The sequence below is a fragment of the Rhagoletis zephyria genome, unplaced genomic scaffold, assembly GCF_001687245.7.
Source record: "Rhagoletis zephyria isolate East Lansing unplaced genomic scaffold, Rhagoletis_zephyria_1.1 Rzeph_scaffold_03066, whole genome shotgun sequence".
Classification (NCBI taxonomy): domain Eukaryota; kingdom Metazoa; phylum Arthropoda; class Insecta; order Diptera; family Tephritidae; genus Rhagoletis; species Rhagoletis zephyria.
In genome coordinates, this window is record NW_016160150.1 from 380 (window position 1) to 12,125 (window position 11,746).

The following is an 11,746-nucleotide window of genomic DNA, read 5'->3' on the forward strand; positions in this document are numbered from 1 at the left end:
GAACTAGAGATTTTCCCCACAGGGTACATATGTACATATGTATGTATGTATGCTGTATGCATAACAAAATGCATACCCAAAACAAACGCGAACAATATCTTCCATACAACGTCGTTGAAAACTTTTCGCGATAAGTTTATCGCGATATGGTGTTGTGAGTGATCGCGAATGGATTATTTGCATCGTTTTTCTCATTTATGAGAGGCCGAAATCGGCATGCTCGTACTTCTCATATTCGAGTGAGAGGAAATTTCTTTGCTTTTTTCGATCGCGAATGAAAAGCAGCGGAAATTTTTTTGTCGATCGCATTCCGAATGTGATTGATGATAAATTTGTTTGCATTTTCCACTCGCGATAAAATAATGCAAAAATTTATTTGGAATATTATCGATCGCGAACGTGAGAGAATGTGAGTGAGAATTTCCGAACCCTGGTACATACACAACGTAGTTGCATATCCATACATTCATACACAGTATCAACAACAACATCGCAGCAGCGCTGTGCGCTTTATTTGAATTTGAGCATTTTTANCGTGCTGATAACAAACAATGCCTTGTTAGCATGTTGTTGTTGTTAGAAGCCTCGAATCTGTTCTTCTTGTTGGTGTTAAGAAATCATATTATTTTATCATACTACTTTTATTAATTATAAATAATTCTTGCAAGCCTGTAACCCTTAGTTATTTTCCAAAGCCTATCGACTAGTGGAATTCGTATATCCGTCATAAGTAAGGCGACTAAGAGGATGCCTTCCTAAGCTAGCTCGTCAGCTCTCTCATTACCTTCCACACCCTTGTGTCCTGACACCCATTAAGGGTAGATGTTTTTAGCCACATCTAGCCTTCTTATAGCCTCCTTTCAGTCCGTGACGATGAAATAAATTGTTTTGTAGGAAATAAGAGTCTTAACGGCCGTCTGACTATCTCTTCTGTCGGATAAAATTCATGTAGTATCTCTGCTGCTTCCTTCATTGCAAAGACCCCGGCTGGATAGATACTGCAACGATCTGTTAGCGTAAGGGACCTATGAATCACCGCTTCGGTCCAATATACTGCAGCCCCTACTCCTTCTTCCATTTTAGAACCGTCTTACGCCAAACGTTATATTGTAGATTCTTGAAAACTTTTGAAGCTCATACGCGGAATCACCTAGTAAGTATGTAGTAAATAAGAAAGGCCATACGTTCTAAAGCTAAGCTGCCCTGTCCAGTATTTTAAGTTATGTCTTATTTTTCGTTGCTGTCCACCATACTCCATAAAATAGTACTGGCTTAATGATTGCCGTGAATATGTATGCAGTACGAAAGAGCAGGAGAAGGGCCCCAAGTGAAGTCCAGTCTCCTCTTGCATGTATACAGTGCTGCCGATGCCTTCCTCACACGCCCCTTCACACTAAGATTCCACGACAGTTTTCTGTCCAGTACGACTCCAAGATACTTCGTAATTGGCTTTAGTTTCAAAATAGTCTTCCCCAATTTAGGTATATCCCAAGCTGGGATCTTTATTTCTTGGTAAATAATACTAAGTCGGGCTTCTCTGCGTTAACACTCACTCGCACTTCTATGGCCCAATCAGTGATGGCCTACAGCGTCAGGTTTGCCAGTGAGGCAAGAGCCATTAGACATTTACCGCTTATGATAACTGAAATGTCATCTGCATAGGCTATTAGCATGGCTGCTCCTCCTTCTATGTTTGTCAGTAATGAATTAACCACAAGCATCCATAGAAGTAGTGATAGCACCCCTCCCTGTGGTATTCCTCTATGCACGTCTTGCGTTGGTTATCCAAACTTGAAGAGTACGATGCGCCCATATCGAGGGTATCGCTTCTACATATTAGAGCTTCTTTCGAGACATTATTAAACCCTCCCGCTATCTCTAGAAACACTCCTAAACATATTCTCAATTTTCCATGCGCTGAGCTATCGAGAATTGTCTTTCATCTAAAGTTTCTTTGATGTGTACATCTATTAGCAGTTCCAGGGTTTTCAGTAGAAATTAAGTTAGGCTGATAGGCATATAACTTTTAGAGCATACGTGGCTGCCAAAATCAGTTTTTTCTGTTAAAGAAGTGACTATAAGTGACCATAAAGTCAAGGTGTAGGGATGGTATTCTTAGATATAGTAGTCGAGAGATCCAGCTTTAGTTTAAGACTAAGAGGAAGGTTCTATTACCTTTTGTTTTTTTCCTAGAGCTTCTTAAGTATGGCGAAAAAACTCTTTTTTGGCCACTTGGCCACGTTTTTCTCAAAATTTGGAGCTGATGGAAACTGTATGCTTACGGATTCGTAATCAGCACAAAAAAGTCTATCAAAAACAGCTTTAACATTTGCTGTATCAAAACCAGTGTTGCCGGTTCTATCTTTGCTGCACTGAAATCTTTACTGACTCTTTAGGTATTCACACACTTGTGCGATTCTGTCGATGTGAATATGTTCTAGCGGAAGTTACAAAAGGCCATCCATAGCGTTGTTAATTCATGACATAGCTGCCACGAGATGCTCCTTCAAATTCCATGGCAGATTTTTTGGATCAGCATGGGAATTAAATCAGAAGTAACTACACAGGCCCATGGATGTTACATCCCTGAAAGTTGTGGCAGAAACCCACTAAATTTTGATGTTGATCAAAGTGTCCAGATTGTTGATTCACATTCAACGGGAGTTGTCATAAATGGTGGTTTAATATTGGGAAATGTTCGATATGCAACAACAAAATCGATAACAATAAAAAGTATCGCCACGTCAAAATTAAAGCTCTAACTCCATAACCTAGTTATCACACATTTTGACGCGCACAAAAAATTGACTTGAAGGGGGAAAAATCGCCAAACATCGCAAAAAGCGATTTCATAAATTTTTAAGCTCAAATATCCAAAACAAAAATCGACAAATTAGCGCCAAATCGTCCAATCTGGACACTCTGGACACTCTGATGTTGATAGACACATAATCGTAACTCATACGCCATGGAAAGCTAGTAACTTTGGCCGACCGTCAAGTAATCAAGTGCACTCATTTTGGCACGAGTTTTATAATAATAACTCAAATAAAATAAAAAAGGTCCACACTGATTGATTGGCTTGCCCGCCAGCCCGAGTTCCTCGCATGCCATGGCTTATAAGTTATCTATGAACAACAACAATTTTATATGGTTTATATAAAAATATCCAAGTCGCTGTAACTTTTCTGTTTATTAAGTATACTCGTATTATTTTAAAACATCTCATGAAAAAAAATTTGTTAAGCTAAGGAGCTGCTCCAATTCGACGACATCTTAAAAAGATGTATAGTACCACAAAATATCTTCAAGGACACATCAGACTTGGAAACCAATTCATAAATAAATACCATAAGAAGAAATTTCTATTAAGGCTCTTTTTAGTACTCGCCAATGACGAAAATTTTTATAGCCCCGAAATTTTCTCAAAGTAATTTTTCAGACTGTAGAGCGACTAACCCAGTTTGATGTACATATATGTATATATGTATGTATGCATATAGGAAACCTATGGTATACATTATTTTTTTGAAATTTATAAGCTTACATTCATGCACGCTTTCGCTTTGAAGCATTTGCACACCTAGCACAAATTGTTTATGTATGTAATCACATTTTCCATTGGCAAGAAAATGAAAAGCAGTGCATGTCAGCACCGAATTTTTTTTTTTTTTTTTTGTATCCAATATATGTATGTACTTATGTAAGTATCTTTAGCAGCAACATTTTTAAAAATACACACCAGCATGAATAGCATAGGTTATGTTATATGTAAAGGCTGTTTTAGTATGTCTAATGGAGACATATTTTCTTTTACCTAAAGTCCCTATTGATATGGTTTTTGACACGATACTGGCTATATTAGTTTGTCATACTGTCGAAACACTACTGTCGGAAACACCACCACCTCAGTGTAGTTAACTTCGAAAACCGGAAAAGAAGGTGTTTGACACTTTCGATTTCCTTATCGTCTAGTCTTACCAATATCAGCAATATGAACATATTGAAAAGCTCATTCTACTAGCTAACATCCCCATCAGAAATTTGCCAATTATAATCCCTCTAATCAGCCGCAGGAAAGGGCATCCCATACGAAGGGAGACATTTTACCCTCCATAATCAATGCTGGGCCAAACTCTAAGTTTGCAGTGTTGTAAGAAAGATGAACATTAAGGAGACGGACGCCCTCTACGCTCTTCTAATTTTGGACTTGCATTTCTCCAGTCCGACTTTATAAAGTCTCCAGTCAGAAGACAGTAAAAAGTTATCTGCTTGACGATCTTCAGTGTGGTTATCTTCTACCCTTCCGAAATCCCAATGGACATACGCTCTCAAGACACTTCCTAATCTAAGCGAATATTTCTGCTATATATCTCGCAACTGGTAGCCCTCAGATTCCTGTAGATTGTGCTAGGAGGATGCGCTTTGCCCAATATAAATTCAATGTACCTGTGATCGGTAAAACAGGAATCACTGAGGACGCTCAAAGGTATCCAATTAGAGCCCGCTCTCTTTCCTCCATGACCAAGGCAAGGGCTGGTTTTGGATCTCATACGTGGGTTGCTCACGTTGTCCAGAGTTGCCGAGCAAGCCCAAGTATCTTTTCCTAACCGGAACGCCTGTCTTAAACTAAATTTTCTAGAAATCATAGAAAACTACTCGTATACTTTTTTGGTCATTTAGGAATGCACTGAAATCTAAAATATTTCCATTTTTGCTTTGTTTACATTAGTTTTGGTTACAACAGTGCAACAATTTTTTGCAACCCAGAAAACACCATATATTTTGAGTGTCACTTCTAACTATCAAAAAGCATTGAGCATAAAACAAGTAGTTTATCGATGTGTTATATATATATATATATACATACATAAATATGTATGTACGTATATGCATAAGTGCCGTGTAGAAAAAAGTATCAATTGATTAAAATAACAGACTCATAGTTAACTTTTTGCGGGATTTGGATAAATAACTAACTTCTAATTAGCTATGAAAAAACTAACTTTAAATTAGTTGAAAAGTCGTGCAGGAGTCATTCGGACGTTATCGGGAGCATCCATTTAAATATCCTCCTACAAAAAATACTTTCAATACACTTTTTTCTGCACTTAGCAGGTTCTTTTTCGAATTCAGGACAAATAAAACAAAGATCAAAATTTTACATGTAACCAAATAAGAAAATATGTAATGTTAAATAAAAAATAATAAAAAAATATAAAAAATAGAAAAAAAACTTTTTTTTTGATTGATAGCTCATGTCCAAAAGTAGTTAACTACAAGTTAGTTTACATCTAAGGCATCGCCCTTCAAAAGTAGCTAGTTACGGCCAAAGGAAATAGTTAATAAATAGTTACCACTAATCGACTGCTAGTTAGTTAATAGTTAGCTACAAAATAGTCCATTTCCTGCAGGGTAAGTATAAGAGTTGCATGCGCCACCGCGCGCACACACAAAGCTATCTTACTTACTTAAACTCTCTGCCACAATGCAGCTTGGGGCGCTTATTCGCTTCTTTCGCATTTAGCGATTTTACCCTTTTTAGCCATTAAAACAATTTTCAACTTCTCTTTGCTCCACAACGGCACCCACTTGACCGACTAACTGACTTTTTTGCTTGGCTAACTTACCAAGTGATTGAGTCACTGGCTCGTCGACTACATACTACTTACTTCATCCGCTGAGTGACTTACTAACCAAGTGCTGCTGAGGAAATTACATGAATTGACGCCAAAACTATATTTTTTCATAAAACAAAAATCTGGGTCGTTTGTCAGGGTAATACATACATACAAACATATGCAGTATGTACTAAATTTATACATATGTACATATATGATTAGTGTACAAATATTCTTCTGCACACATGGGAATAGTTATTGCCGTAGTTATAGGTACGATTTCCATGTTGATGTCGTTCATTTATATAACCAAACAGTTACCAAGTAGTACTCGTAAAGTGTGCAAGTTAATATGCAATTATGTAAGTTCACATGTAAACGCACATGTAAATGATTGCGCTCATGTTCTTATATGACCGACGTTTGTGGTTGCCACGAAGCCATTAACGGCGGTCATAAAATAATTGCACTTGTGTGTGCACTCAACTTTACATTTCTTAAGTGTGATTTTTTTTCTCTTTCTCTGCATTTTCTACAAATTTCTTGAACTGCAAATACATACACTTATAGCATGGACAGACGGCAATGTTAATCCCGATCAAGGACGCAGTTGATCTGATCAAAATTGTACCCTGACCAAATGACGGTATTGTGGATTAGGCGAATCGCGAGGTCGTGCGCTCGAATGACCATGGCGTACACATTTTTTTTTTTGTAGTTCCTTCAATTATCGAATATATCTATTTTTATGTATTTATAGTTGTTGTCTTAAAAATTTTATTAACATGAAATAGAAATAATATAAAACAATATGATTATACTGCGGACTATGACTATAACAGTTCTGACCGACACGGCCAAACATGGTTGGTTTTACTTTTCATTACCATAAAAGCATCCTTTCTAAGTTCTAGAGCAACGACATTTCGAAATACTTGGAATCTTCTTGACATCAACCTCGTAGTCATGTTTCCAAATGCTTCAATTTCAATGCTTTGGCTCTTTGCTTCGGCTATTAAACATCCATTTCACTAAATACATTGTGAAAGTTACAGTTTTATTTTAAAATATTAAACGTATTTGGGTTATAAGTAAGTTAACCTAGTCATGCTTTATTTGTTTCAGGTGGAGACTGTTGGCGACAAATATATGGCCGTTTCTGGTTTGCCCGATCACTGTGAGGATCATGCCAAATGTATTGCTCGTTTGGCGCTGGATATGATGGATATGGCGAAGAATGTGAAAATGGGTTCCAATCCAGTGGTGAGTAAATATTTGCAGCATTAAAATATGATATTTTATATTCGATATATCTCTTTGAATTTTCCCTTACTAATAAAAAATTATTTTTAAGCAAAACAATAAAACCGACTTAAATTCTCATATAAAAATTTTATGATTACCGTTAATTTCTTCATGATGTAATCAATGATCGGATGTAAACGAAATTAGTACGGGATTACCTCTGAGGGGCTGCCTTTCGTTTAAAAAAGAACTACAGAAATCGGTAAACGGTTAATTTGTACGGTAACATACATAAAAAAAAAATCCGACCAATTGATAACCTCAATCTTTATTTGAAGCCGGTTAAAAATAACTTCATCACCGAGCTATAAACTTTTGAAGAACATTTCTTACAAATTTTTGTAAATTCTTCATACAACATTGTGAAAAATCTGAAAAGCTATCCTTCGCTCTATCAATTGTTACTTCCTCTATGTTGACCATGAGTATCAAAGTAAATTCGGTGCCTACTGTTTTCTTCTCATGCATATTACAAGGAACATAAACTTTTCCCAGGTTTTCAATAAATTAATTACGAGGAATTGGAACATTGGACTCGCGAGGCCTACGCAGAAGTAGAGAATGCTTAGATAATTCCGTCTGGTAGTTCTTCTAATCACTTCAGTAATAAGAGTGTGAAATTATCGTGGCTCTTTTTCAAACAGTTCTCTGCCAAGACCCCTAATAAAATTGGGAGCACCCGCTTTCCGTGCCCGAGAATCACCAAAATGCTCATTATTTTAATTTCGTTGAAAAAAATTTTCAACATTACAGTTTTAAAAACCAATTGGATTTATAAAAAAAAAATTTAGGGAAAATTAAATTTTAACATTTTCCGAAATATTATGGTGGAATGATTAGAACATAATCTTTTTTATAATTCCAATGTGATATGTACTAATTTTTTTTATTTATTTTTTTTGTATGGGAATTTTTATTGAAATTTTAAATTCGATCTTAATTCGATTTCTTAGAAATATTCTTAGCATGCAGTTTTTAATTTTAATAAAGTGCAAACTTCAAGTCGCTAAACATTACTGTTGGTTTTTTAAGAATTTTTTTCGCTGAGGGTGTTACGTAACTTGCTTCATAAAAAAAAATGTGTGTTCATGCGTTATAAGAAAGAAAATGCGCAATAAAACTTTTCTACGAACTTGATTGAAAAGTGGAAAACATCTTGCATTTTCCCGAGTTCTGTATGAAAGCAAAAATATTAGTTTTTGAGGTTTTTGCTGTTGCATGATCCAAATTTTTATAAAAACAAAAAAAATAAGAAAAATTTGGTATGAAAAATGTAAATAAATAAAATCGTCCATCCGTCAGGGTATACTTATTTTTCACGCTCACTGTATATGTATATTAGGGTGCATCGCTCTCCATACAAACAAAAAAAATCTGTATGATATTTTTTTTTATTGTCAGATATGACAAGAAGATGGCTTGGTACTTAGGTATTTAAGTGATACTAAAGAAAACATATATAAATAAAAAATAATAAATACATAATGGAAAATACTTTACCGTACATAGGTATTTAAAGTGTATTTAGTACTTAGAGCTATAAATTTATTCTAGATTATTCTAGAGGCATTAATAATATTGCGGCGCGGAAAATGGGAATGCATTTTAAAAAGGGGCGTGACATTTCTCTAAGATCCAACTGGTAACGTTGTGGATAGAAGGAAGATTATTGAATTTTCTTTTGACTCCTTCCATTGAATATTTATTTATTTATATTCAACAATTTAAGTGAACATTTTATTGGAAAAGCAACAGTAACTTACATAAGGTAGAAGTTATATCTGCTTTTTCGGATATCACTATTTCCACATGCTGGGATTCGAATCAGCGACTCCAGCTTCAAGAGCCAGTGGTCACCCGATTATGATGCCAGCATTGGAATTTGAAAAGAAATTTTATAGACAAAAACTGTTGGGTAAAGCAGTTGTCTATTTTTTTAATTAAACACATTTTTAGTTACTCATTTCCGGCTTGGACTCAAAGTAAAACAGAATCTGCTTTTTAGTTACTCACAAAAGTTTACAAATTAACAACCATACCGCCGATTAAAAGATAAACTTACAACACCATATAAGTAGGTAGTGGCTGCACTTTCTACAACACATTGCTTAATGTGTTGCTAATGTCAGTTTACTAACTGCTCTCCTATGTTAGGAGTAAACTTTTTGATGTGTGTTCTTGAAAACTTACAAGAACGAAATGAAGGACTCGTTTGTTGAACTACACACTTTCACTCACTAATGGTAAAAATCACCACTTTTATAAAACAAATTAAATCTTTTTTGAAAAAATAAAAATTTCCTTCATAACACATTGTAAAAGCGCTCATTGTCAGGAGAAACATATACGCAAATGTATGTATGTACATACGTGAGTCATTTACGTGTTTCTTACTCTTATACATACATACATACATACAAGCGAGCGCATAGTCGTGCAACTTCTGTGTTAAAATAACACAAATTAATTTTAAAGTTTTGTTTTTAATGCTTTAACTTACAATAAAGTTAAAGCAAAGTGCCTGTTGCAGCAACTTTTGATTATCTTTTTGTTTTGTTTTGTTATCTAAGACTTCTTCGCACATCCTCTCACACAACATTGAATGACACACCTAAGCCACTCATAGGTTTTTTTGGTTTTGTTGCACTCGTAGTATGATCGTTGGGACTCAACGTCGAAGTTGTAAGACTCGCAGTAGAAGTGTAGAAGAATGCACGAAAAGCAGCAGTATCAATACCACAAAGAACAACGTCTAAAGTGCAATTAACGACAATGTCGAAAAGTTTTCACTTGGCTTTCATCTTTGTGTTTTCCTGTCTCATCCTTTTCTACTTCCCCCTATTCATCGCAGAACTTACCCGCAACGCTCTTATCTGTGCCAACGTAGTAAGTGAAAGTGGAGCAGTCTAAAGGGGGTAACTATGAGCATTGGGCGTAGTTCATGCAATACACACATACATATTATCTCTTTGTACGCGTACATATAATACTTACCCGCATGCCGGCAACGCTTTAAGTTGCGTATACGCCATGGTGGCTTTGAAAATTTTCAGCGAGAATTACTGCAATATTCGAGAAAAAGTTATTAAAATCCGTTATCCGCATAGTTATACCACATATGTAATGTGGTCTTTGTAAAAAAAAACTATTTAAGTATATTCTCACAGATAACTTCGATTTGCAGAAGACAAGTGTTTACGTATCCTTTGAATTCAAAATACTTACATAGTGCAAATGCTAGAATTAATGGAAAATTTTGAAGCTGAAATCCCGATCTTTCCTCATTGAAAGAGAATTAGTTTCCTTGAGGAGTTAACTGGTGTTTGCTATATCATAAATTACTTAAACCTAGGCACTTTGTTACTATTACTCCGTTTATATTTACCGTAACTGCAATCAGTTCGATAACCTCATAAAAATATTTACTTTAGCGTGACATGTTCTAGAAAAACCCATTTTAAACGTTCTGTTAACTTGCCTCGAATACTTGAGTCCAAAATGCAAAACTTTTCGCGGGGTCTCAAATATTTCGATATTCATGTACTACTCTAGAATAGTCCGCCTGAATGGCTCAAGAAAAATGTTTGCCGCTTTCTAAAGCTAGTCATAAAACTGTGTTACGTACTTAATTTTTGAGCGATTTCCCTCTGCTAAATAAAATTATAAAAAAGTTTTGTATCAACTCCGAAGATTACTTTTCTGCTTTACTTCGCCGAGCCAAAAACAAATTACTAGCTCAACACATCGGGCTGCAGAGGCTTTTAGGTTTCACGGAATGAATGCAAAATTGGCATTTGGGTATTTTGATCTACAGTTAAGCCTTGACTACATACAAACATTTTCGTAATAGTCAAAAAGGGCAGTTGTAAGTCATTCAGCCCCATCTGATAGCACTTTACACATTAGCTGTATAATTAATATAATGACTATTGGATCTAGCTATCACTTAGTTAGAAAACATATTTTTTATAAAAATTAATATTACGAAACAACCAACAAACCTGCACAACCCCTAAATCACGGCAGACATACGAGCAGCACTACACGTCTCCTTCAATTTCGTGCAATTTAACATTTGCCATCAAAGTAATTTTACATGTCCGTGACACGTATCCACACTGTCACCACAAGTGGCGCCGCCGCACACAAGGGTCACTCACTAGTGCCTTGAGCACTTTTGAACAACAACAACGACATCCTGCGAGCGCTGAGCGGATCTGTGCATTAGCGTGTGCTCGAAATAACCAACTCAGCACTAACCGGTCGGCTGCATAATAACACACTTTACTTGATTTAACTTAGCGGTAAATGTGCACTAACTCCAAGTTGATTTTTGACAGATTGCTTGCACATCACGACCATGAAAGCGGGAACTCTTCATCAATTTGAATTTATTTAGTTTTGCACCTCTCAGTTAAGCGCTGTTTGTGTTGTTTTGGTTGGAAGCTGCTGTTCTGCACAAGCAAGTCGTGCGAGAAATTTTATAATTTATCAGCATAATTTCGAAACTTTTCAAATATCTACCGCTGTAATCCTTAAAACTTCCTTCCATTTACTACAGAATGCTATTTGGTATATACATATGAACTTACCTACGAAATTTTTTTTGTAGGTGACCTACTTGCACATCCACATTTTTTTCTATTTTATGCGCCATACACGCACGTACACTTTCATGTGTGAGGAAATTGCTAATGAATATTTTCTCTGCTGCCTGTGGGTATGTATGCATGTATGAATTTTTCGCTTGCTTCTATTAAATATCGAGTTCTCTTGAAAGCTGATCTCAATTATTTCCGAAATGGCGCTTTTTAGCTGAC

At 35.8% G+C, this 11,746-nt stretch overlaps 1 protein-coding gene across 1 annotated transcript in view; it reads left to right on the forward strand.

Moving 5' to 3' along the window:
* The first annotated feature begins 6,750 nt into the window (after window positions 1-6,750).
* The window catches only part of LOC108368317 (guanylate cyclase soluble subunit beta-1-like), a 6,857-nt gene continuing 1,861 nt past the window's right edge, over window positions 6,751-11,746 (forward strand). Inside the window, exon 1 of the mRNA XM_017623163.1 lies at window positions 6,751-6,884. Within this exon, the coding sequence (XP_017478652.1) occupies window positions 6,771-6,884 (114 nt within the window). The 5' untranslated portion in view covers window positions 6,751-6,770. The remainder of the gene's footprint in view (window positions 6,885-11,746) is intronic.